Consider the following 27,147-nt stretch of genomic DNA (forward strand, 5'->3'; position numbering starts at 1 on the left):
CTAAAAGTATGAATATAAAAGTATTTCATCCCGTAAGTAGATAAGAATACGGTTTGAGATATCACAGCTATTCAGGTATTGATACTCACAAGGCTCTGGTGTTGGTGGCACTGAAATATGAAAAGGAAAAGCGAATGATTCATATTTCTAAAACGACGTAGACACAGGTACGTAAATAGCTGAAACAGGGCATTTCCAATATCCATATAATAATACATACAAACAGGGCAAGGGCTTATTATTCTACATATTCTAAGCGCATACGAACATAGACAATTTTGTGTCACAAAATATTTTTCATTTGGAACGGTTTGCCATAATTATAACATAAGCAAGTCCGTTTATTCTAATTGCTGCCTTCTGTTGAATATAAACACTAGACAGACACAACCAAAACGGCCCATGAAATACATACGTTGTTCACAGATGAACCTGTTTCTCGTCGTGCAGTCCTGGATGACCCAGTCCAAATCGTCTGACTCTCCGAGGGCGACGCACGTGTTTGGGCTCTGTGGACTGTCGGTGTCCTGGCCATCTGCCCACGTGTCAAAGCTTGCCAAGGTTGTTTGATCATTGAATGTCCATTCATTATTGCTGTAACGTAATCAAAGGCTCGTTAGTATGTGCCCGCCGCAAATTAAATCATATATCGGTATACCAGAACATGTTCCGGTTCTATACAATCTTGGATTGACTCTAGACTGACATGCAAACGCTACACAAGTTCTAGAAAGGTGGATATTCAACAAGAGCAAAAAATATGTCCATGACAAAACACTAACAGGTAAACATTCTTTTACTTCACACGTGGTCAGACAAATACGTCGTGGCATTGCATTCAAGTTTCCATAACTTATGTTAACAGTGTCGCGTACAGAAAACAATATACCCATTTTTACACCTGGGTGGAAAGAGGAAAGTCGTGTTAAATGCCTTTTCCAAGGGCACAACATCGGTGGCGTCAGGGGATTCGAACCCGGGACCGCTGGGTTCTGGGCCGAACACCCTGCCGTTACGCCACACAACCTCACAAATCTCAAGTTTGTAAACATACCTGTAAGACAACCCGATCCAGAAGTCATCCCCTGAAATATTGTTCCTCTCGATCAGACGGACCAGCAGGGCGTGAATGTCGGCGTCCTTATCAAGAACAGGGGCCGCACTGTAGTTGGCGCACCTCGTGTCTACGTAGTCGTTATAACCGTCTCGGGATGGAGGAATCAGGTAGCATTTACCATTGTACATAGCACTAACCACACCACTGTCACCGTCAAAACAGGCTGCAACACATTGAAAACTTCAACTAGTTTGAGGCAGACTTAATCTTTCTAGTGGTACTATATCAAAATACAACTTAAACGAGGCCGTACCATTAATAAAAGACGAATCGTTATAAAAACGGTGGTATGTAAGAAGACGAAGAAGAACTAAAAAGAGTAATACTCACGCGTGAGTGGTATATCTGTGAAAGAAATGAAAGAGACAACAGTGTTGAAATGACAAAAAATATCGTCGTCAATTTTACGTTTATTCCATTAACCCCAAATAATTGCGCAAAGGCTCACGTTACAAGTCGACTTACGTTAAGTTGCCGGAGGCTCACTCAACATGTACAAGGCTCACGCCACGGCTACTGGACAAAGTCCATTGTGGGCGAAATAGTACAATGGGTGTTGAATTTTAAATAGTGAAATAGTTCCATTTACCTTTTTGACAGATGAAGTTGTAATCGGCCAAACAATTTTCAACGTCCCAGTCATAGATCGGCGGTACCATGGCTGCGCATCGAATGATCGGCGTTGTGTCAGTTTCGTCCACGCCGCTTCCCCATTGGCTGATCTCGTCATCAAGCAGTTGGGTACCCGCGTCATCATAGACCCAATTTCCGTTCACAACGGCCAGTCCTATCCAGTATGGCAGGGAGTTTCTCAGGTAGAGTAGATGTGTCTTCAGTACATTGTGGGTGATGACGCTCTTGACCTTCACGGCCTCGAATCCAATGGCAATACAATTCACGTCATGGAAACTGAGGAATTTGTCAGGTGTGGTCGAAAATGTGTAACAAACATCGCGATAGGCGACGCTTGTGTTCACGGAGTCGCCTTGGAAACAACCTGAAAAAGATTCAAAACATTAATCAAATAAGTGCTTGTTCAGGATATAGATTTTTGTCCAAGCATCGGGGGCAAAATCGAATTCAGTCGGTCAGAATCAACGGGAACCGGCTGTAGATTCTGGCCGGCTGGATATGATTTTGCCCCCTTAGAGATCTTGGAGACTAGGGTCCGGCCTACGAAAAGGCCTTCCACAGTGTGCGTGAAAAGAGGGATCACTGATCAGTCGCCCACAGTGACACCACCCATTACTTTATCTATAATGCTGCCAAATTATAATGAATCTCTAGAATTGAATTTCTATCAAGGAAAGGAGGTGATACGTGTACTTACTTGGAAGCTCGATTCCTGCGTGAAAACAAACACACAGCATCGTCAGAATCACATTTAAAGTAGATCAATGTCATAATAATCATAAGTAACTAGAAAAGCAACACATTCATGTATATGACCAACCCCTCCATCTCTATCCTGCTACTTGCTACATAATGTTATCGAACAGCACAGAGTGCCAGCTACTTTACTTGTAACCATGTCATTGGTCTTAATTGTTTGGAACGGGAGAAGAAGTAACAGAACAAAAACGTTGGTAATTTCGGGTCATGATTTGATTGCTTCCCTGATGGATATTGATAAAGGACTATCCCAAAACAACTCGTGATGTAAGTGCATTGGATTTATGCTATGTAGAATCCTACAGCGTGACAATGCATGTCAAAATGCAAAAGGTGCATTCTTTTTTCTTTCCCAAATGCTTGAAGTAGAAGTTAATTGTGAGAAGGTTTCACTCACGTTTTTGGCAGATGTATCTCTTCCTCTCCACACAATCTCGGATGGCCCAGTCGTAACTCGGCGGCGCCATGGCTGCACATCTGCGGGGGACGCTCTCTGCATCTACGTCAACACCGCTCGCCCATTGGCTGTCCTCCTCGTCAAGCACTTCTCTCCCCTCGTCATCGTACACCCATTGTCCGTTCCTGTAAGCTAGTGCGATCCAGTGTTCTTTGGGTCCCAGCTCACCATCTAGATATAGTAGCTGTTTCTGAAGTACATTGTGGACATCTTCGCTGGTGACTTTCACAGGCTCCAAGCCCAGCGCAAAACAGTCGGCATCGTGGAAGCCAATAAAGTTGGTGTTTGACGAGGAAAAGGTGTAACACGTCCCTGCATATGCCACGCTGTGACTCACATCGGCATGGCTGAAACATCCTGAAGGAATCAAAAGCAAGGGGAGCATCAGAAGAAAAGCCTGATAGAATCACTGCGTAATTTGCTACCCAACTGATCTCTATTTACAGAATCAAAGGCTTTTTCAAAATCTAAAGCTCCAGTCTTTCTTTCACGTTTAGCATATATTGCTACCCAAATGACGCCATCTAGCTTTGTGTCATAAAATACGTTAGCGTGCAGTACAACATGGCGAAAATTTGTCATAGTATATGCTTCTAGTAGGCCATGTATATGTCAGGGCAGAGATTGCAATCTTGCAGAACCGTCGATTCTGCCGGCAGAGATCCCGATCGGACCGTGGAGTCAGGCACCTGACAGAAACTCCAATCGGGATCTCTATCGACGATCAGAATCCCGATCGGAGCTTGTAGACCTAAAGATGTTCTCTTAAAAGACAGAACTATTTTAGCGTCGATCAATAGATTGACTAGCAATTAAGGATTCATAAATTAGAGACAGCTCTATCACATTACCAGCATCCTGATCAGGGGAAAGCACAAGGAACATATTGCAAGCAGATGCCATTGCCGCGAATATGTCAGTCGAGATAATAACTAGAGTTCCACGAACACATTATCTTCGCCAAATAATCAACGCTTATTATAGAGAGTGATTAATTTTTACATGCTTATATGCAAATTTGATCATACACCATACCGTTTGGAAGTTATGCCTACATATAAACACACAAAACTTAAAAGTCTGCTGCAGTACTGTTGAAAGACGCTAGGTAAACCATTTTCGACCTTGACCTTCCTTTGTACAACCATTACACACCTACCAAAAATCATAAAGATTCATCGAAGGTTTCTTGACATACATACAGACCCACCAAACAGGTGGCTCAACCGAAAACATAATCTTCTCCGAGTACTATAGTACTCGGCGAAGATAATGATACTAGATTGAGACTTGAGAAGTATTGGTTGAGGCGGCGGAGTGATTTAACGGTTTACCTGAGGACGATGACGTATCAGCTGGTGAAGTGGAGGATGGTGTCGCCGTTGAACTATTATTCACAAGAACTGGAGTACACACTATTTCAACGAGGGAAGGCGTGTTGAGAAATATGCAAAAAGTAAATAAACATCATATCTACCTTAATAGAATTTTAATTCAATATGTACCACTGGATTGCATTATGAAATCATCAAAAGTTTCAAGTGTCCACCTCGCACTATTGATGCTTTTGAAGAAAAAAATGTTTACCTAAGACTTACGGCACATAGCGACAAAATACTATATAAACAAAACAGGTAACGGCCAACATTGACACTTTGAATGTCTAATAATTTCAAACTATAATTCAGTGGTATAGATTGAATTACAATTCTATTCTTCAATTTCCTGCATGACTAATATTTACAAACGTATGCATATATCTGCATTAGAGTATTCAACCAATTGTAGAATAAATCGTTGAAATAGTATGAACATCTTTGTCAATACTACAGTGGTTGCCTGAAATAGTATGGACATTTTTGTCAATACTACAGCAAACCAAGTTCCACCTATGACATCACTAACATCATTTGGATACGTTGTTTACCTGTAGCCAGTGTAGGTTGTTGAGTTGTAGTTCCTGCGGTTGATGCCGTTGTGTTAGGTTGCTGAATTGTAGTTCCTGCCGTTGATACCGTTGTGTTAGGTTGCTGAATTGTAGTTCCTGCGGTTGATACCGTTGTGTTAGGTTGCAGAATTGTAGTTCCTGCGGTTGATGCCGTTGTGTTAGGTTGCAGAATTGTTGTTACTGCGGTTGATGCCGTTGTGTTAGGTTGCAGAATTGTAGTTCCTGTGGTTGATGCCGTTGTGTTAGGTTGCAGAATTGTTGTTACTGCGGTTGATGCCGTTGTGTTAGGTTGCTGAATTGTAGTTCCTGCGGTTGATGCCGTTGTGTTAGGTTGCTGAATTGTAGTTCCTGCGGTTGATACCGTTGTGTTAGGTTGCAGAATTGTAGTTCCTGCGGTTGATGCCGTTGTGTTAGGTTGCAGAATTGTTGTTACTACGGTTGATGCCGTTGTGTTAGGGTGCTGAATTGTAGTTGCGACAGTCGAGGCAGTCGAGGCTGTCGTGTTTGGTTGTTGAGTTGTAGTCTCTGTGGTTAATGGTCCGGCTGAAATGGTTGTGTTAGGTTGTTGAGATTGTTGAGTCGTCGTTGCTGCTATCGAGGCTGTCGTGTTTGGTTGTTGAGTTGTAGCTGCCCCGGTTACTGCTGTTGTGTTCGCTTCCGGACTAACCGTGTTTGTAGTAGTGGCAGTTGTTGGAGGAGCACTGGTCGTGTTAAAACTGGCGGGTAGCTCTCCTTTATTAGAAGATTGAACAATAATAGTTAAGAGTTAGTAAATCAAGTAAAATGCCTGTTACATGGATACTTTTATTTAAGACATGTAGAAGCTAACATGTAGCTAATATCGTAGGCCTAGGGTTAGGTCTTTAGGGTATTTCCATTACGTATATATAGTCATGAGATCTGAGACCGAAGCGAAATGGTTAGTTGATTGTGAATAGGTGTCATTGCTACCCATGCCATGTTTGTCTGGTATCATACCGTGATAGACTAGCTCGACAAGCACTGCTGACAGCCCGCCAAAGTTGCTGTATGGGGCGTTGTCTTGAGAGCTGTTGGCGGCTGTCAATATGTATTTAGCGTTCTCCAGGGAAGTTAGGTCACTCGTCAGAACGGACACCTGTGCACGGACGCCATTTCCAGGAAACTGAGTCACGTCACTGTAAAGAAAAACAGTAATAAACGAAACCAATCCTGTTATCCAATAACACTGATGCAGTATGTACATGTAAGCTGTATTACCATAGCTATTCTATATGGAGCTATTCTATATGGAAATATGATTTGCGGAAAACATGCCTTTTTTCCAAATGAAATATTTTCAGAGCTGCTGTTGTTATATGAATACCGCTTGCATAGCCTTCTCACCCTTTTTTTTACTATCTAACTTTATCTTTGACTTTATTGAAAATGCAAAAGCTAAAACACAATATGCCGTATAGCTACACTAGGCAGCATTGCTGATATTGTGCGTACACATTGTAATATATACAATACACACACTAGATATGAATCAATATTACTATCTAATTATCATGCGTTGCATTGAATGAATAAGATATTAATAGTGATATCAGATACCTGAATGAGTCAACAACGACGACGGTGGTCAGGTTCATCAAAACAGCGGTGATCTGATTTGTAAAAGTGTAAGGAAAATTGTCAGAATACATGTTAACACGATTAAACAGATTTATCTTAATACTCCACTCGCCACATGCATTATGAAGATTTTGCCCGTTTATTTGTATCCGAATGTAACAACGTAAGCTGTTATGACCTGCCTGCATTTTCATGCAATTACGTGTAAGATACTTCAGACGTTACACGATTCAAACTAAGCGCAAACATATTGAGAATTTAAACTGATTCAGTCTGACAGACCTAGTACTTCATTTGAAAGAAGAAAAATACTATATAAATATATGTAATATTTAAAAACCTAGACGGACACGAGTAATATCAGACCATTTTGTCTATATTATGATTATAGTAAAGGTACTTTACGTACGTTGTTAACCACGATGTTTCGAAGCTCGGAGTACTCCGTACTGTTCGAACGTGACAGCTCTTCACTCCATGAGCGCACATCAGGATCAATGTCAAAGGTTGCTTGAAACAGATGATCTACGCAAAGAGTGTTTGCACTGCTTAGATTAGAAGTCACAGGAAACGATACTATTGTATTACGAAGTTTGCATATGACATGTTCAGGTTCTCACTCAGCTATTTCATCAGAAAGCAATTTTGCAACATGACGGCCCTTTGGAAAATGTGGAAATTACTTCATAAACGGGCTCATCATAAGTTTAATGAGTACAAAAGCAGAGAAAGAAAGGACAAATATTAGATGGTCGATACGCAGGTATACAGGTATCATCTAATCGTCATTGGTATAGCATTGATGGCGTTTGTTAAGCAGCAATGATACCTGTACAGACTTACCAAATGTCCCCATCTCAGTGCCACCAATCTCAGTGAAGTTGAAATTGGTGTCGGCTCCGAGAGTTTGCGACCTGAGAGACTCCACGATCGACCCTGCCATAGTGTCCACTGCGTCCTGAGTCGGCTCCACTTCTACCAAAGAATCCACTATAACACTTCCCTGGCTGAAATCAGGGGTTGAAGAAAACAAGAAGTCAAGTTTCGTGACTCGGTTATGTAATTAAGAGCTTCTGCTTAAGGATGACAAAGTTCTGTACACAATCAAGAATTTCATTCCAGACTGACGTTGCGGTGACCGTCTATCACCTTCCTCATGACAATTCTTACTGGTTCGAATATTAATTCTGGAACGAACTACAAGTAGGTGTCGCTGCTAACCGATGCGGTCCCAAACGTAAAGTATTATAGATATGTATTATCTGCTAGTACTTACAACACGTGACGGTCCCAAATGTGACGTATTTACATTTATGTAAAGGGCCAGATATTTCATGCGGTGTTTCTAATGCGGTCCAAAGAGTAAACAGAACCAGTCAGAGATGCCCTGACGAAGGTGACAGACGGTCAATATCAATGGGTAGATGTACAATATCAATATCAAATTCCATGGGCCGGTTATGAATTCAACATATAACGATATTCTATAAAATATCAAAAACTTTTATGATATTTGCAATGCTATACTGTTTCCAATAATTTTTAAACGCATCTTAAGAACGTGTTTGAAACTTAAACAACTATTACTTACCTGAACCTAGTGACGAACCACCTTTTGAAACGTCGACCGAGTCTTTCTTTAAATTCCTTATTGAGCTGAAACGAAACAAAACAACACGAAATAAAACTAGAACGGTAACATTTGCAAGCAAACACAAAATGTTTACCTTCACATGGTCTAGCCTAACAAACTAGTGCTCGTTTTATTCTTTGTTATAGGAAAAAATTATGTTGAATGAAATATGGAGGTAAGAATTTTGCCTTCGGAATAAGCTTTAATAAGCAAAACGTATGAAAGAGAACGATAATGCTGGCTATTAAAAGGGTATTGTGATGTTCACCTTTGAAGACATAAAAAATAAAAACTGATTCAACATAGGGTAAACGTGGAATTGTCATTCTCAATATTAACTAGATACTTCATGTGTCAGGATAGGCGTCTCTCTTACCTTGGTCTCAATTCTCTCCTTAAGATCTTTGAACTCGGGGCTGTTTCGAACTCCGTAAGCATCGATCCACACAAGTGCTTTAGCCACAAACTTTGCAGTTACGTAGGCCTTTAGGTCTACAGAAATGCAATCAATAGAGACAAGTGTATTACGTACAGAACAAAGTAATTGGTGCAATGGAAAAATGAAGGTACTATTTGTGTGTGTGTGTGTGTGTGTGTGTGTGTGTGTGTGTGTGTGTGTGTGTGTGTGTGTGTGTGTGTGTGTGTGCGTGTGTGTCTGTGTGTCTGTGTGTATGTGTCATTTGTGTTTAACTTTGTCTTATTCACATTCTAAAGACGTCGCAGGAAAGCCGGTAGGAAGTGACGTTAACGCGTTAACGATCATAGAATTTGTGATTTATCTTTAAGCAAGCTTGTCGTGACAGCTCTTGGCAGCAACATTCTCCACCGCCAAACATCTTAGGTTATGTAAGATTTCAAGAAAAAAAGTCTGCTGATATGTTGAGAAGCGTCCTGTTTGTTTGTTTGTATACTTTGTTGATAAATTAGAGAATTAGAGGTTTTATCCAGAAAACAAACAAAGAAACAAACAAACAGACACACACACACACACACACACACACACACACACACACAAACAAACTAACACGAACACGGGCAGACACTCGGAAAGCAATCAAAACCTCCATTTTTCTAACATACGTTGAAAAAACAAAGAAAAATGGAAACTTTGCAGAAACTTCATCACTAACCTCTAGCTGTAGTTCTTGGAGTCGCTGAAGTAGTCTGCGTTGTAGCTGTAGAGCGTACAGTTGTTATTGTAGTTGATCCAACCAAAGTGGTCGTAGAGGGAACAGTCGTTACTTTGGTTGAAATGCTGGTAGGTATTGTAGATATTGTTGCTGAAAAAGGAAAGACAACATTCAAAATTTACCAGATACAACAGTTGAACTAGTAGTGTGTACTGTGCTGTTTACTTACTAAGTAGTTGCTGTGTTTGGTGTCATACTGTTAAGTTGTTTACCTATAGTTTCTGCAGTCGAGGCTGTTGTGTTAGGTTGTTGAGTTGTAGTGAATGCGGTTAATGTAGCTATGTTAGGTAGTTGAGTTGTAGTTCCTGCAATTGAGTCTGTCGTGTTTGGTTGTTGGGTTGTAGCTACTGTGGCTAATGGCCCACCTATTGCTGCCTCTGTAGTGGGAGAAGCTGTCGCTTCCTCTGTCATGGGAGGAGTTGTTGCTGCCTCTGTAGTGGGAGAAGCTGTCGCGTCCTCTGTCATGGGAGGAGCTGTTGCTGCCTCTATAGTGGAAGAAGCTGTCGCTTCCTCTGTCATGGGAGGAGCTGTTGCTGCCTCTGTAGTGAAAGAAGCTGTCGCTTCCTCTGTCATGGGAGGAGCTGTTGCTGCCTCTGTAGTGGAAGAAGCTGTTGCTTCCGCTGTCATGGGAGGAGCTGTTGCTGCCGCTGTAGTGAAAGAAGCTGTTGCTTCCTCTGTCATGGGAGGAGCTGTTGCTGCCTCTGTAGTGGAAGAAGCTGTCGCTTCCTCTGTCATGGGAGGAGCTGTTGCTGCCTCTGTAGTGGAAGAAGCTGTCGCTTCCTCTGTCATGGGAGGAGCTGTTGCTGCCTCTGTAGTGGGAGGAGCTGTTGCTGCCTCTGTAGTGGGAGGAGCTGTGGTTTCCTCTGTAGCGGGAGGAGCTGTCTTTTCCTCTGTCGTGGGAGGAGCTGTCGTTTCCTCTGTCATGGGAGGAGCTGCCGTTTCTTCTGTCGTGAGAGGAGGTGTTGTTTCCTCTGTAGCAGAAGATGAGGTAGATACTGTGGTTAATGGCTTACCTATTGCTGCCTCTGTAGTGGGAGAAGCTGTCGCTTCCTCTGTCATGGGAGGAGCTGTTGCTGCCTCTGTAGTGGGAGAAGCTGTCGCTTCCTCTGTCATGGGAGGAGCTGTTGCTGCCTCTGTAGTGGGAGAAGCTGTTGCTTCCTCTGTCATGGGAGGAGCTGTTGCTGTCTCTGTAGTGAAAGAAGCTGTCGCTTCCTCTGTCATGGGAGGAGGTGTTGCTGCCTCTGTAGTGGAAGAAGCTGTCGCTGCCTCTGTCATGGGAGAAGCTGTTGCTGCCTCTGTAGTGGAAGAAGCTGTCGCTTCCTCTGTCATGTCTGTCACGGGAGGAGCTGTTGCTGCCTCTGTAGTGAAAGAAGCTGTCGCTTCCTCTGTCATGGGAGGAGCTGTTGCTGCCTCTGTAGTGGGAGGAGTTGTTGTTTCCTCTGTAGCGGGAGGAGCTGTCTTTTCCTCTGTCGTGGGAGGAGCTGTCGTTTCCTCTGTCATGGGAGGAGTTGTCGTTTCCTCTGTCATGGGAGGAGCTGCCGTTTCTTCTGTCATGGGGGGAGCTGCCGTTTCTTCTGTCGTGAGAGGAGGTGTTGTTTCCTCTGTAGCAGAAGATGAGGTAGCTACTGTGGTTAATGGCCCACCTATTGCTGCCTCTGTAGTGGGAGAAGCTGTCGCTTCCTCTGTCATGGGAGGAGCTGTTGCTGCCTCTGTAGTGGGAGAAGCTGTCGCTTCCTCTGTCATGGGAGGAGCTGTTGCTGCCTCTGTAGTGAAAAAAGCTGTCGCTTCCTCTGTCATGGGAGGAGCTGTTGCTGCCTCTGTAGTGGAAGAAGCTGTCGCTCCCTCTGTCATGGGAGGAGCTGTTGCTGCCTCTGTAGTGGAAGAAGCTGTCGCTTCCTCTGTCATGGCAGGAGCTGTTGCTGCCTCTGTAGTGGAAGAAGCTGTCGCTTCCTCTGTCATGGGAGGAGCTGTTGCTGCCTCTGTAGTGGGAGAAGCTGTCGCTTCCTCTGTCATGGGAGGAGCTGTTGCTGCCTCTGTAGTGGGAGAAGCTGTCGCTTCCTCTGTCATGGGAGGAGCTGTTGCTGCCTCTGTAGTGGGAGAAGCTGTCGCTTCCTCTGTCATGGGAGGAGCTGTTGCTGCCTCTGTAGTGAAAGAAGCTGTTGCTTCCTCTGTCATGGGAGGAGCTGTTGCTGCCTCTGTAGTGAAAGAAGCTGTCGCTTCCTCTATCATGGGAGGAGCTGTTGCTGCCTCTGTAGTGGGAGGAGCTGTCGCTTCCTCTGTAGCGGGAGGAGCTGTCTTTTCCTCTGTCGTGGGAGGAGCTGTCGTTTCCTCTGTCATGGGAGGAGCTCTCGTTTCCTCTGTCATGGGAGGAGCTGCCGTTTCTTCTGTCGTGAGAGGAGGTGTTGTTTCTTCTGAAGCAGAAGATGAGGTAGCTTCCTTTGTAGTAGATGCTGGTGCTACAATCATGGTTGTTGTGTTAGGTTGTTGTGTTGTACTTGAGTCAATCGAGGCTGTTGTGTTAGGTTGTTGAGTCGTAATTTCTGCAGTTGAGGCTGTCGTGTTGGGCTGTTGAATTGTAGTTGCTGCAGTGGAGGCTGTTGTATTAGGTTGTAGAGTTGCAGTTGCTGAGATTGATGCCGTTGTGTTAGGCTGTTGAGTTGTAGATACTGTGGCTGGTGCCGTTGTGTTAGGCTGTTGAGTTATAGTTACCGCGGTTGATGCCGTTGTGTTAGGTTGCTGACTTGTAGTTGCAGTCGTCGAGGCTGCTGTGTTAGGTTGTTGTGTTGTATTTGCAGCTGTTGGTGCTGTCGTGTTAGGCTGTATGGTTGTAGTCACTGCGATTGATGCCGTTGTATTAGGCCTTTGAGATGTAGGTAATGCGGTTGATACCGTTGCGTTAGGTTGTTGAGTCTTTTTTACTGCGAATGATGCAGTTGTGTTAGGTTGTTGAGTTGTAATTGTTGCCGTCGAGGCTGTTGCGTTAGGCTGTTGAGTTGTAGTTGCTGCAGTCGAGGCAGTTGTGTTAGGTTGTTGAGTTGTAGTTGCTGCCATTGAGGCTGTTGTATTAGGTTGTTGAGTTGTAGTTGCTGCCGTCGAGGCAGTCGTGTTAGGTTGTTGAGTTGTAGTTGCTGCCATTGAGGCTGTTGTATTAGGTTGTTGACTTGTAGTTGCTGCCGTCGAGGCGGTTGTGTTAGGTTGATTAAAATTAGTAGAAGTTGTGGCAGTCATGTTTGGTTGTTGCGTTGTAGTTGCTGCCGTCAATGCTGTCGTGTTTGGCTGTTGAGCTATAGTTTCTGCAACACACAGTCACGCTGTTTTAGCTTTCTTTTGTATAGTTGCTGCGAGAGGTGCTGTTGCGTTGTGTTATTGAGACAATTAAGTTGTAGTTCGTAGGCACGAGAGAAAAGGGGAGAATTACCCAGAGCTACGTAGATGGAAGGCGGAAGTCCTGGTGCTTCCCAGTGGGGTTATGCTGGAAGAGGCTTTGTAAGCCAAACGACATGGGGGGCTCGGGAAGTGATGAAGATTAGGAAAATAAAGGAAACCGTAAAGAGTCTGGCAGAAGCGCCAGAAGCAGCTGGGTATGGCTTAAAAGCAAGGTCCACAATGCGTAACGGATTGGCCACCGCTGCCGCCCCGCCATCCAAAGAGGGTACTGACTCCAAAGGGGCGAAACCCTAAATAAAGGCTGGAGGTCTGCTGACGATGTTGTGAAGAGCACTGCAGCCACGCTGTTTCAAGGGGACCTGCATGCCACGTAGAGTGTAATCAGTCGTTTTAATTTTACGTAGAGCGTTGCCGACCCCTCCAATTCAACGTAGAGCGTACTCGGTGTATTTTGCGTAGAGTGTTGTTGGTCACTTTAATTCTACGTAATGCGTAGTAGGTATCCGGAATTTAGCGTAAAACATAGTTGATGAATTGTGCGTAAAGCATTGTCAAACTTTTCCAACCTTACTCTAAGTCACAAACGAGCGCTGATATCAACAGCTTTCGATTCTTACTTTGAAATCCTCAAGATATAGGAACTGCCATTTCAGAGGGTTATTATTTTTTTTTTTCAAATTTCGGGGATCCATGCCCCCCGACCCCTTATGAATCGCCCGCCTTCGGCACTCGGCTGTGCCATAATCTACAAAAAAAGGAACAAAATCCTGGCTACGAGCATGGGTAGAGCAGACATGTGCAGGTTCAGCTTTGCGAAATCACAGTCTACCGAGTGATCACTCCGTAATATCTAAAGTAAACCGTGTTAACCCGCGTCTGACCCTCTTGAAACCAAATGAATGGCAAATGTCAGCAAAAATATGAACTCATCTGTTTGTTTCATGATACAGTTGTTTTTAGAAGTTTGACACTTTTGCTAGTTGGCTGGAGATCCTTTGACTGAGAATGGAGGTCGGCCTGTAATATTCTTCTTAATGCTTGAACGACCGTGCCCGTAATGTTCCAGCATCAGTTATATAGGGAGCTCGCCGTTATCATTGTTCCTTTGTATGTTCAAGACTATGTTATTGTCCCCTCAAAACCTCATACATTACCAACTTTGACGCCTTAGTTCAGCCGCTAGGTTTTTGCGTCCTGCATTATGCACTGGAAAGCTTCAGAATTTAGCGTAGAGCGTAGAGAGGCCACCTGAATTTAGCGTAATGCGTAGCTGGCCTCCAAATTTAGCGTAGAGCGTTGTCGGGACCCCCCATGCAGGCTCTCTTTCAAGTAAGTTACGTAGCAGTTGTGCTAGTCCGTTCACCTGTCAATACTGCTGGCTTTGAAGAGTTCGGAGTTCTTAGTGATGAGGTAGTTTTGTCATGTTAGGTTGTGTTGTGCATTTAGTAGTTGCTGCGGCCGATGTTGTGTGTTGGGTTGTGTTGTGTTGTGTTGTGCATTAGTCAGCATTGACTGTTGCCTCAGTTTACAGACTGGTTATCAGTCCACCCGTAGCTATTGTGTTAATACTTTTAATGGAACACTGAAGGTCATCCTAATGGTGTGCTGGTCCCCAAATGCGCTGGACGCATTTGTCCCATTCATTTATGTTTTAATGTATATTTTCGTTTGCATGAACAGCAAAGTAAAGCACGGAGGTAGTTCATGTTAACTCTCGATCCCAACAAGAAGGTTTTCCTTAGTCAATATGAAATTATTACATACCACTATACATTAGGTTTTAAAGAAGGTAAGAGATTGTTCTGAACACGTCTCTCTTGTATGTTGTTGGAGCATATGAACTAACACGTAATATATGCACATGGATGCATTTGGCATTGATATGGTACCGGTAACGATAGGAGTATAACATGTGCCATGATGTTTTGTTAGAACTGGGCAAATATTATGTTAAATGGAAATATATGAGATATATTTTTACCTGTTGCTGTTGATGACTGCAGTGTGGTATTTGGCGCCGTCGAGGATATTGCGTTAGGTTGTTGAGTTGTAGTTGCTGCAGTCGAGGATATTGCGTTAGGTTGTTGAGTTGTAGTTGCTGCAGTCGAGGATATTGCGTTAGGTTGTTGAGTTGTAGTTGCTGCGGTTGATGGTCCAGTCGAAATTGTTGTTCTAGCTTGTTGCGTTGTAGTTGTTCCCGTCGAGGCTGTCGTGTTAGGTTGCTGAATTGTAGTTGCTGCCGTCGAGGCTGTTGTTCTAGCTTGTTGAGTTGTAGTTGCTGCCGTCGAGGCTGTTGTGTTCGGTTGTTGAGTTGTAGTTGCAGCGGTTGATGCCGTTGTGTTAGGTTGTTGAGTTGTAGTTGCTCCCGTCGAGGCTGTTGTTCTAGCTTGTTGCGTTGTAGTTGCTGCCGTCGAGGCAGTCGTGTTAGGTTGCTGTGCTGTAGTTGCTGCCGTCGAGGCTGTTGTTCTAGCTTGTTGAGTTGTAGTTGCAGCCGTCGAGGCTGTTGTGTTAGGTTGCTGAGCTGTAGTTGCTGCAGTCGAGGCTGTTGTTCTAACTTGTTGAGTTGTAGTTGCAGCGGTTGATGCCGTTGTGTTAGGTTGTTGTGTGTTAGTTGCTGCAGTCGAGGCTGTTGTTCTAACTTGTTGAGTTGTAGTTGCAGCGGTTGATGCCGTTGTGTTAGGTTGTTGTGTGTTAGTTGCTGCCGTCGAGGCTGTTGTTCTAACTTGTTGAGTTGTAGTTGCAGCGGTTGATGCCGTTGTGTTAGGTTGTTGTGTGTTAGTTGCTGCCGTCGAGGCTGTTGTTCTAACTTGTTGAGTTGTAGTTGCAGCGGTTGATGCCGTTGTGTTAGGTTGTTGTGTGTTAGTTGCTGCCGTCGAGGCTGTTGTTCTAACTTGTTGAGTTGTAGTTGCAGCGGTTGATGCCGTTGTGTTAGGTTGTTGTGTGTTAGTTGCTGCCGTCGAGGCTGTAGTTCTAGCTTGTTGAGTTGTAGTTGCTCCCGTCGAGGCTGTCGTGTTAGGTTGTTGAGTTGTAGTTGCTGCGATGAATGTTAATGATTTACAATAATTCTGTCCAACTAGTAATAGCAGTGAAATTTAGAAGTACAGTTAAGTTGGAAAGGTAGTCGCATCGACACAACGCACAGAGGTATCATGTTTAACTTTGAACCCCAACAAGAATGTCCTTTTTTATACAATTTGAAGTATTAAAAAACTTTTATACAATTATGTTTTAAACAGGGCAAAATATTTTTTCTGAATATGTCTGTTGAGAGAAATGGAAAAGTGAAAATGAAATATTCACAAGGGGGGAATTTTGATGGGAAAAAGAAATGTGCTCTGACTTTTTACAAAAACGGACAAATATCTGGTGGAAAGATGAGCTACGTTTTTACCTGCTGTTGTTGATGATTGCAGCGTGGTATTTGACGCCGTCGATACGGAGGGAGTCGTCGGTGAACTCGTAGAACACAAGTTTGCAGTGGCTACAACATTATGCAAAAAAAAGGAAACATTACATTTATAATGGTGCGTTTTGGGACATTGGTGTCATGTCGACCAATAAAGCATCGCATAGATGGTATCGAATCAGTCTGTCTGAACGATGAGGCAAGTCAATTTTCATGCTTTTCACGATTACGATTTGTCTATAGGGCAAGATATATGTGAACTGACGACAGTGATAGAAGATTTAGAAAGGATTAATAATGTGTAAACTATACAAGTAAAGTATAAAAGATCTTCGTGTTTTCTTACATTCCGATGAGCTGATAGGTTAGTTATAAGATCTAAAACAGGTATTCAAAGTTACTTATGAAGTTATATTGCTAATGTAATAGAACAGTGAACAGAGTGAAACGTCTCAATCATTGATATATTGGTACTTACGAGGCGCCGGTGTTGGTGGCACTGGAATATAAACAACAATAGAAACACAAGGAGCATTATATACATAGGTTGTTTTTAAAAGGTACAAAGAAAGGTAAGTACCACAAACATACAGAGAGGACAAGTCAACATAGCTTTTTAAGATTTAAGCATAGATAGATACATGGTACATACGGATATCGATGTACGCGCTATTTCATGAAAAATGGTTTGCCATAAGCAAGTCAGTACATTGCTTCTGTTGAATATCAAAACTAGGAAAGTAAAACTGCCAGTGTACTTACGCCGTTCACAGATGAATCTGTTTCTCGTCGTGCAGTCCTGGATGACCCAGTTGAAATCGTCGGACTCTCCGAGGGCGACGCACGTGTTTGGGCTCTGTGGACTGTCGGCGTTCTGGCCATCTGCCCACGTGTCGAAGTTTGTCAGGGTCGTTCGATCATTGAACGTCCATTCATCATTACTGCAAAATACGCATGGACCCGTGTATTCGTGTATTACATTATTGTCAAAGATATGTGTACAAAGAAATGTTTCGTAATAGCTGTAAAGATTGGGCTTGTGCTCCAAGTGATTGATTTGCATTACATACAAGTAATAGAAGCCGTCTTCCCCTTTCCAAGCAAGACCTATCCACATATACCAAATATCATCACAATCAATTCTGACCTAAACTATCTGGAAACACAAGTAGATAGACACCCCCCCCCCCACACACACACAGACACACTCAAAACAATACCTCTATTTTTCAAGGAGGTAATAAACCTGTGAACCTACGTGTAAGCCAGTCCGATCCAGACGTCGCTACCGGAAATCTGGTTCCTCTCGATCAGACGGACCAGCAGGGCGTGAATGTCGGCGTCCTTATCAAGAACAGGGACCGCGCCGTAGTTGGAGCAGCTCGTCCTCACGTAGGAGTTAAACTGGTCTCCGGAAGGAGGAATCAGGTAGCACTTACCGTTATAGAGAGCACTGACCACAGCACTGTCACCGTCGTAACAGGCTGTAACATACGTACAAGTTCGGGTGCAATTTGATGACAATGTAGTGATCATGTAGTACAGACGTAGTGATGTCTATTTCTAACTCAATCAATAGTTACGTCGGTTTACCTCTGCACAGTACTATATACACCTTTTCTTGACTCTGTTGTGTCCCAATCCTTATTAATGCTTCGGTCACCATTGGGAAAAGGGGCACCACCGGGTAGCTTACGGGCTTTTTTTTTGCACTTTCGGGCGTGACCCCTTCGTGGCCCCGTGGGATACCCTGCGGCAACCGAGCTATTTTTGGGCACGGCCGGGCCCCGGGGTGACTTTAACATCAACTCGGACTTAAAATCGACCCTAGACCCGGTAGCAAATAGACGCCGTGAGCTAATTATGCCAACACCGAGAGGGGTACCCCCTACCCTGAAACGAGTTGTACCGCTTAGAGGAATATTTCTGAATGAACAAATTTTGCCAAGGCGTAAAACCAACAATAAAGCATCAAAATCTAGGCAGACGGGGCGCTAATATCAAACAAAAGGAAGAAATCTCCAAAATAAGAAGGATGATTAAAAGAATAGTACTCACGCGTAAGTGGTATGTCTGTGGAACAAAAAAACACAACAATGTTACACCATCATCAAAATCATCAGCATCATCTACGTAAATGACCACCATCATCACCATCAACATAATTATCATCAAACTAAAGACTGCGGAAAATTTCACGTTGCACTACAACTGGCTGAACTTACCCTTTTGGCAGATGTAATTGTGCCTCTCCACACATGCTTTAATGTCCCAGTCATAACCAGGCGGTTTCATGGCTGCGCATGCGCCCCGCTGGCTCAGGCCAGCCACGTCAGTGCCACTCGCCCATTGGCTGTTCTCGTCCTCAAGCAGATCGTCTCCGGCGTCATTATAGGCCCAGTTTCCGTTCACAACGGCCAGTCCTATCCAGTACGCCAGGGCGTCCCCCTGAGTAGCCTGATAGAGTAGATGTGTCTGCAGTACCATGTGGGTGGTGGCGCTCTTCACCTTCGAGGGCTCCAATCCAAGGTCATAGCAGTTGACATCATGGAAGTCGAGGAACTTGGCTTTTGTCGTGGAAAAGGTGTAACAAACATCCCTATAGGCAACACTGGTGCTGACGGAATCGTTTTGAAAACAACCTGAAAACAATGCAGACAATTAATCAATAAAGCCTCCTCACAATGAGACCGAGTCCATATTTGCATGATGAAAATGACCTCACAAATGTGCTGAACGTCACGTACCAATTAAGTGTAATGTAAGTGAGCCACAACCACAGATGATCATTTCTGGCGCAAAATATGAAATAAATGATACTTACTTGGAAGCTCGATACCTGTGAGGAAATGAAAAAAAAAACACTGTTAAGATCATGTCTTATCAAATGAATTAAAGCACCTAGCAGCAACTCATACAATTGGTGGCTTCACAAATATCCAAACCAATGTTCACCTATTGCGGAATATGATATTATATGTCAAATCATGACCAGCGTTCTCTGAGTATGTTATTCTCTCAACGTAAATTGTATATTTAGCTTTCTAAAGCATGGGTATATGGTCAGTATCATTCCCATCAGCAATTAAAGTACTAGCGAGTATGTGCGATTCTCTTATACCGTGCCATTTTGTATCTTGCAACATTGCAGCGCCCTCTAATGCTTAGGTCCCAAATAGAAAAGGGGGCCTCGCCGGGAAGTTGAAGGGCTGTTTTTTTTTTTGCACTTTCGGGTGTGACCCCTACGACTACGTGGCCTCATGGGACACCATACGGCTGCCGTGCTATTTTTGGGCCCGGCCGGGACCCCGAATCATTTTAGCCCGGACATAGAATTAACGAGGGAGCAGGTTACAAATAGACGCCATGAGCTAACCGTGCGAACACCGGGAGGTACCAAACTGGTACCCGGTAGTCCACCGGGACAAATTTTTGTCTTCGGGGCCCGGCTGGGACGAACACACCCTATGGGCACCGGCGGAATTGGGACCGTATGCGTAGCAAAGATGTCAAAGTCAAATTAAAGATGCCTCCATATTTCTTTCGAAAGCATGCGAAGTAAAGGTTGTGAAAGGGTTTTACTCACGTTTCTGGCAAATGTATCTCTTCCTTTCCACACAAGGTTTGATGCCCCAGTCATAACTCGGTCCCACCATGGCTGCGCATGCGCCACGTCGGCTCAGACCATCTACGTCCGTACCGCTCGCCCATTGGTTGTAATCTGCCGGAAGTAGCTGTGTACCTTGGTCATCGTAAGTCCAGTTTCCGTTTAAGAAAGCTAGCCCGATCCAATGGTCCTTGGCTCCTTGTTGACCATCTAGATACAGCAGCTGTTTCACAAGTACGTTGTGAACTGCCTCGTTGGTGACTTTCACAGGTAGCAAGCCGAGAGCATAACAGTTGACATCGTGGAAGTCCAGAAACCCTGCGTTTGCCGAGGAAAATGTGTAACACGTCCCTGCATAGGCCACACTGTGTTCCACACCGGTATGGTTGAAACATCCTGTAGAATCAAGAGTAAAGGAAACATCATTGGAAAAGTGTATTCCCCTGCTGAAAGCAATTGTAAGTCTGCTATATTCAGATGTTCATGCGATCCCTTCCGAGTGGCAGAACTCGCCAATTAAGACTTGTCAATGATGACGCTTAAGTTTATGTACAAACGTGTGAAAATGTCATTCGCTATTTCCGTAAAGGAGGTTCATCTCCTACGGGGGTATTGCGAGTGGCTATGTGTCTGTGTTCGCACTCAAGATCCCTTTAATGTATTTGTTAGTACTTTGGCATGTCGTCTGCCCTTTGAATGCACTTTGATTTTGGGCACCATAGCAGTATTTTGAAATATTGTTACGGGCAAGACTGCAATAGATATGTAGATATCACCGGTTTAGATACGATTACAAAGATAGCCAAAAGAATGGTTATGCTAAATTACATTTTGGGGTTTACGAACAGGTGGCCGGAAAAGTGAAAGTATGATGATTTTCTTACCTGTTGGTGCCGTTTCAGCTGCTGGTGTCGTCGCCGGTGGATTCGTCACTGGAGCCGTTACACACGCTGTTGCCGTGGCTGAAACATTGCAAACGATTACAATGTTTTTATCAAGAAGAATAACTTTATTGCGCGACAATTGTACCGGTACAGTGTATGGCAACAACAATTAGACATAGTACAAAATAGACGTATAGAATAAAACTTAACATCCTAATTACTGATAAATAAGGGCTAGCATACGTCTTTGATATAGTTTTAGAATCGAGTGGGGCTAATTACGAGTTAAACATACGTGAAACACTCAGCCAACCTGCTTCCTATAAAAGCTATTGCACTAGATATTCAAACGTGAAAAGAAAGCCCTACGTTATCTTTTGACTACAGTCATGTGCTTGTCAGCAGAAATGAATTAATTAATTTAGTCTTTATTTCAGCAGTATATAGAACATCAATACTATCTAGATTATGATTATTTTCATATGGTACTCACGGGGTTCTGGTGTTGGTGGCACTGAAACATGAAAAGAAAAATAGTTTGAAGATATTATAATACGATAGCCACAACACAATTAATAGGCTTTACCAGTTCTTGTAATTTTTTCACGGGCGACGGCGTTTTTTTGTATGGTTCTGTCTCAGATACTTGTATATACAATAGCAGAATAACCTATTTTGATATGGGACATGATATTGTATGCATGTATTCTTACGACTAACATTGATTCAGAGTAAGCAAACAATGCAGATACACGTAACATCAGCATGAAATACGTACGCCGTTCACAGATGAATCGGTTTCTCGTCGTGCAGTCCTGGATGACCCAGTTAAAATCGTCGGACTCTCCGAGGGCGACGCACGTGTTTGGGCTCTGTGGACTGCCGGTGTTCTGCCCATCTGCCCACATGGTAAAACTTCCCAGAGTTGTTTGATCATTGAATGTCCATTCATCGTTGCTGTAACACAAAGTAAGAACTATTAGTATCTTGAAATATATGAACATGCTATCCGTGAAGGTGAGTTTTTTTTAAATCTTTGAAAAATGTCCAGCAGTTTGTGATATTTTGTATTTAGGTATCACATTTGACTTCCACTTTTGGGGTCGTGGTCGCTAACTAGCTGTCAGCCAAACAGAGAATCGGCTTTACCTAGAGAAGCATTTAGTTGATTCTCTGATTGGTTGACAGCTGTTTCTTTTGGCCACGCCCACACAAAAGTGGAAATCTCAGTCCTGTTTAGCAGAATCTCTCCAAGGTATCTTGTACAGACCGCAGGCAAGGCTTTGTGTAGAAGAATGTTAAAGCCGTACCAGTAAGAAACACATATTGGCAGGTATGTCTTCATTGACAGTCTCAAGCTATTCCTTGACAATCAATCAATTGCCTAAGTCTTTAACTTACGTGTAAGCCAGCCCAATCCAGACGTCGCTACCGGAAATCTGGTTCCTCTCGATCAGACGGACCAGCAGGGCGTGAATGTCGGCGTCCTTATCAAGAACAGGGACCGCGCCGTAGTTGGAGCAGCTCGTCCTCACGTAGGAGTTAAACTGATCTCCGGACGGAGGAATCAGGTAGCACTTACCGTTATAGAGAGCACTGACCACCCCACTGTCACCGTCGTAACAGGCTAATAAAGATGAACACAATAGGTCGTTAGTAATCGACAAACGATGCGTTTATATCGCTTCGTTACTCATTACGACAAGCATGTTGTTGTCAAATTTGATTGTAAGGCAGTCCAATTTCCTCCTATATAAGCTGGGCCGCTTAAAACGGATTTTCTGGAGACATTTGACGTCCGTTTAAAGTAACAAATGAAAAGAATATCAGCGGTTGTTGCAAGAAGACTGAACACATCACAGCCCGCAGAGTTAGACTAAGTACTTTTAGCAGTACGCTTTTCTTAACGACGACTGAAACGATGACCGTGACATCAGTTCAACTTCTTACGGTGACAGATAAGACTCAATGACTGCTACAAGTAAAAAAAGGTAACACTCACGTGTTAACGGTATATCTGTGGGAAGGAACACAGATAACAATGTCAGAGTTAAAGGTTTACATTCGTCACCTTTATTGCTCGTAGGACATGGCAATATTCCCAACTTACAAACTTTAAAACTAACTGTAATGAAACTCTGATAATTAAAAGCAATTGCTGCCTTGTTATTGATAATGACAGTTGCAATACAAGTAGGTACAAGTAAAAATTCGAATGAAATGGTGGAAACTCTACTTGCCCTTTTGGCAGATGTAGTTATGCCTCTCCACACATGCTTTGATGTCCCAGTCATAACCAGGCGGTTTCATGGCTGCGCATGCGCCCCGCTGGCTTAAGCCATCGACGTCAGTGCCGCTCGCCCATTGGCTGTTCTCGTCCTCAAGCAGATCGTCTCCGGCGTCATTATAGGCCCAGTTACCGTTCACAACGGCCAGTCCTATCCAGTACGCCAGGGCGTCCCCCTGAGTAGCCTGGTAGAGTAGATGTGTCTTCAGTACCATGTGGGTGGTGGCGCTCTTCACCTTCGAGGGCTCCAGTCCAAGACCATAGCAGTCGACATCATGGAAGTCGAGGAACTTGGCTTTTGTCGAAGAAAAGGTGTAACAAACATCCCTATAGCGGACACTGGTGCCGACGTCATCGTTTTCGAAACAACCTAGATATAACGCAAAATAGTTGTTTTGTTTACATTTGTAATTCCGGTACGTAAGGAGTTATACACATATTCATATTCATATATACAATTCTATGTAATGTCCTTTCTGTGACTTAAAGCAGACCTGGAGTCTCTGCAGCATCTTTATATAGGCTGATCATTTGGTGGAAGATGAATCAGATGCTTCTTATCTACCCTATCGGACATCACACATTAGCTTAGCAGAAAGATAAGGGATAGAATACTTACTTGGAAGCTCTATACCTGTAAGAAGAAAAACAAAACGATGTTATGATGATACCAACACATCAGTATAAAATAAAGTAAATTTATCGTCAGAAAAGTATCTGAAATTTGCAGATTATTGGTTGAAGTTCACGTGGTTTGGTTTTTCGAGGAAGATTTGCTGAATACGTTAAGTATGAGCTGTTTGAAAAAAGACTTTATTATTCTCACAAGATTAATTCTAATTCGATTCATGACTTTCTTTGGCTTGGAACTTTTGATCGGTAGGAAAACCTCCATCAACGTGCAATAGACCCAGAATAGTAGAGGTCAGTGGACTGCTGTTGTGCTTTTTTTTTTTTTCAGGCATGCAAATCAGCCACTTATGACAAATTTTTACTCACGTTTCTGGCAAATGTATCTCTTCCTTTCCACACAAGGTTTGATGCCCCAGTCATAGCTCGGTCCCACCATGGCTGCGCATGCTCCACGCTGGCTCAGACCATCTACGTCCGTACCGCTCGCCCATTGGTCGTAACCCTCCGGAAGAAGCTGTGTTCCGTGGTCATCGTATGTCCAGTTTCCGTTGAAGAAAGCTAGTCCGATCCAATGGTCCTTGGCTCCTTGTTGACCATCTAGATACAGTAGTTGTTTCACAAGTACGTTGTGAACTGCCTCGTTGGTGACTTTCACGGGCAGCAAGCCATGCGCAAAACAGTTGACATCATGGAAGTCCAGAAACCCTGCGTTTGTCGAGGAAAACGCGTAACACGTCCCTGCATAGGCCACACTGTGACTGAAGCCGGAATGGCTAAAACATCCTAGGGATTTGAGAAATATCAAAACGTCAAAAACCTGGTCACATTTTCAATTCAATGAGACACTGAAGTCAGTATTGTACCAGAACATCCCATTTATATTCATACCCATGGCTGTAAGTATATGGTTCCCTCTTTGAAGACGATTAACATTTCATATCATAACATTATACGTTTAAAATACGTCCAGTTGACACTGCCATTCTTTTACAAACGTTACCATCAACAAACTCTATATAAAGATTTCCAATAATAATGTTACAGTGAAAGAAAAATGCATCGTTGTAAGCTTCTGCTTCAATGTATTTCTTTTCAAAACAGATCAGAGCTACCGTCTAATCCATGATGGAACATTTCATCCAATTGACCATTTACTAACATCTAGAAAGAAAAATATATCATCATACCTTGAGCGCTAGATGGCCTTACACCTGAAAATGTACAAAGATGTGTATAAATATTAGAAATCGGTATGCATAATTCTAACACTATAATAACCAGTATTGTATTGAAAGCATAAAATAGATCCCTTGCCACATTAGATTGCAGATTATTAGAAATAACAACTTTGACTGAAATTAAGCCAATATTTTTTTTTCTTAAACCCCTTTTGATCCTCAGTCTAGGCCTCCCGCACGATAGATTATGCACAATACCAAGGTTTTAAGACTGATCTTTAAATAATCGAGGGCGTGGCGAACTCTTGGCCCCACTTTTGACAAAATTCAAATATGCCATTGACTGTAACGGAACAATAATATGAGAGAAATGTTCACCTGTTAAAAGTATGGCAGTAGTAATGACCGAGGCTACAACAGATGGTTTCATCCTGAAGCTTGAACGTTAGGACTGAACGAATTTATAGTTCACCGCGTCAACAGACGAGATCTGCAAAAGTAATCAAAAAATAAATCATACAAACTGAAGAATCGTCGATGCATCATTATCCTGATTCCTACTCAAAACAAGATTGAGCAGTCCTAAGGATTAAGCACAAACAAGTTAGAATAAAATACAACAAAATAAGATAAAATTAAAAAAGATACAGTGTCACTGAAATAAAATGACCTTTCTACTGCCATAGTATTAGATAAAATCACTTGATAGCATTTGATTTTAGCCTTGAGAACAAAGACAAAATGTCTACACAAAATTACAGAACAGGATAATGAACCGAAATATAAGCCCACATTCAAAAACCATTGCTCTCACGATGGGTAAAGTAAAACGTATTGAAATATATGTGGTCGATGTTAAATGAAGAAACCAAAGTTATGGTAGCGTAGATGCCAGACCCCGCTCTCTACCTCTGGGGGGCTGTTGTAGAATTTCCTTGGGGGGCATGTTGGCCTTAGAGCCGAGGAGTTGGCCAGTGTAGGCCACGGAAACAGTCTCGGGCATCCAGGCAAGGGTCAGGGTCAGTATCTATATAAAGTATATTGGTCCCTAAGACGCAAGGTTTTGAAGGAGGATTTTTTAACGAGTTTTGCTCAGCTCAGTGTAAGGCCAAAATATCACTTCTAGGTACCGATCTAATTACTTAATGGTCATCACGTAACAAGACCTGAAGGCCACTTGAAGGTTACTGGTTACAAGAATAGGACTGTAACAGCAACTCTTCTCAACTATTCAGAAACATCATGATCTATACCAGTTCTTACTCACTGAGAGTGAGGACTGACTGACCCAATAGGAGAAGCATTGGTTTAGGGGCGAGTATCGTCTAGTAGAGAGTACCACAGCAAAACAGTTATCTGGACATAGAGCTTTGATCGAACAATTACAATTACTTGGGCGTATCCAGAACCACCCAGTGTATGATCTTTTTCATCCTACGACAACCTATAACCTTGGGTAATTACGTAAGTACAAAATAGTCCTTTGTAGGTTTGCTCTATTGTTGTAAGAGGGCGTTTACTTCGAGTAGCTCAGCCATCGTTGATCTCGCGATATGGTGTGTCGAAGTAGAATAATTGGAGATTTGTTGATGTCGCATGCGAGGGTGAAACCACCATTTACTTCATACTTAACTTGACAAGAGGCCTGTAGTTCATGTAGTCGGCACGAGCGCTCTAAAACTAGATGAGCGATCTCAATAATAGTGAGCTCGAGAAAAAGACATTCAAGTGAATACTGTTCACAATCAACTTCATGTCTTTAGTAGTTTATCAAGCGTTCTTGAATTGTGTTTTCATTGTATGCATGGTATTTGCGCGTACATCGCTCCTGTCAAAACTGGTTTTGCGACCAAATTCCACTGGTTTGTTGTTTCAGGTGATAGCGATAAATCAAATATGACAGGATAGTTCAGAGAGTAAATGGGTGTGTTCCTAGCGGGTAAAGGTTACGATGAGCGGTCCTGTACCCTAAGGGCGGGCAGACAAATTATCACCATTGTAGTGAATGTTGACTTCATGACCGTAAGGTCACATTACAATGATATCTATATATATATGATCTAGGAACCCCTATTCCCGTCATTATCCTAAGCCATGTTGATTTGATTATATGGATGACACCATCTGGGAATCCAAAAACTGATGCGAGCGTGCGAATAAAAAAAAGTTTGGCAGGGTTAAGAATTGCCTTCATTACGAAATCTACGTAGTCAGGAAGCATGAACAAAACTCAAGACAAGAGTACGATATAACGAAATATAGATCCTTTATTCTATTCTTTTGAAACTTTGTGGCATGATTGGGTGTTCTAAGACTAGATAATCATATGATCTCAACGATGCTTGGCTCGAGAAAAAGACATACAAGAAATAACTTTTCACAATAAACTTCGTCTTGTGTTTAGTAGTTCATCGAGTGTTCTTGAACCT

General features: G+C 43.0%; 2 protein-coding genes across 2 annotated transcripts; both read right to left on the bottom strand.

The window, feature by feature from the left end:
* Positions 1 to 24,319, bottom strand: LOC136425926 (uncharacterized). Its single transcript, XM_066414850.1, has 34 exons — positions 23,907 to 24,319; positions 23,527 to 23,541; positions 22,861 to 23,277; positions 22,623 to 22,637; positions 22,022 to 22,247; positions 21,399 to 21,577; positions 21,114 to 21,134; positions 20,621 to 20,698; positions 19,716 to 20,132; positions 18,954 to 18,968; positions 18,355 to 18,771; positions 18,188 to 18,202; positions 17,388 to 17,613; positions 16,892 to 17,070; positions 16,608 to 16,628; positions 16,115 to 16,204; positions 15,184 to 15,757; positions 14,705 to 15,075; positions 9,277 to 9,426; positions 8,523 to 8,638; positions 8,105 to 8,169; positions 7,357 to 7,520; positions 6,923 to 7,038; positions 6,493 to 6,545; positions 5,893 to 6,071; positions 4,894 to 5,646; positions 4,301 to 4,381; positions 2,907 to 3,323; positions 2,448 to 2,462; positions 1,707 to 2,114; positions 1,448 to 1,462; positions 1,055 to 1,280; positions 416 to 594; positions 1 to 110 (listed from the first exon to the last, which is right to left on the bottom strand). The coding sequence occupies exons 1-34, from the start codon at positions 23,974 to 23,976 to the stop codon at positions 1 to 3; spliced, it is 6,393 nt and encodes a 2,130-aa protein (XP_066270947.1). The 5' UTR covers positions 23,977 to 24,319.
* On the bottom strand, positions 9,505 to 12,603 carry LOC136425800 (mucin-2-like). Its single transcript, XM_066414744.1, has one exon. The coding sequence runs from the start codon at positions 12,562 to 12,564 to the stop codon at positions 9,505 to 9,507; it is 3,060 nt and encodes a 1,019-aa protein (XP_066270841.1). The 5' UTR covers positions 12,565 to 12,603.
* Positions 24,320 to 27,147: the final 2,828 nt, after the last annotated feature.

Source organism: Branchiostoma lanceolatum, chromosome 19 (genome assembly GCF_035083965.1).
Source record: "Branchiostoma lanceolatum isolate klBraLanc5 chromosome 19, klBraLanc5.hap2, whole genome shotgun sequence".
Taxonomy (NCBI): Eukaryota; Metazoa; Chordata; class Leptocardii; order Amphioxiformes; family Branchiostomatidae; genus Branchiostoma; species Branchiostoma lanceolatum.

What these genes read in the sequence shown, in the direction of transcription:
- LOC136425926 (XM_066414850.1), bottom strand. Translation starts at nt 23,976, where the DNA reads ATGGTGGGACCGAGCTATGACTGGGGCATCAAACCTTGTGTGGAAAGG. An exon ending in TGGATTGGGCTGGCTTACAC is followed by an intron (nt 21,578 to 22,021) that starts GTAAGTTAAAGA and finishes TTTGTGTTACAG; the next exon opens with CAACGATGAATGGACATTCA. An exon ending in CAGATTCATCTGTGAACGGC is followed by an intron (nt 16,629 to 16,891) that starts GTAAGTACACTG and finishes TTTATATTCCAG; the next exon opens with TGCCACCAACACCGGCGCCT.
- LOC136425800 (XM_066414744.1), bottom strand. Translation starts at nt 12,564, where the DNA reads ATGACTGCCACAACTTCTACTAATTTTAATCAACCTAACACAACCGCC.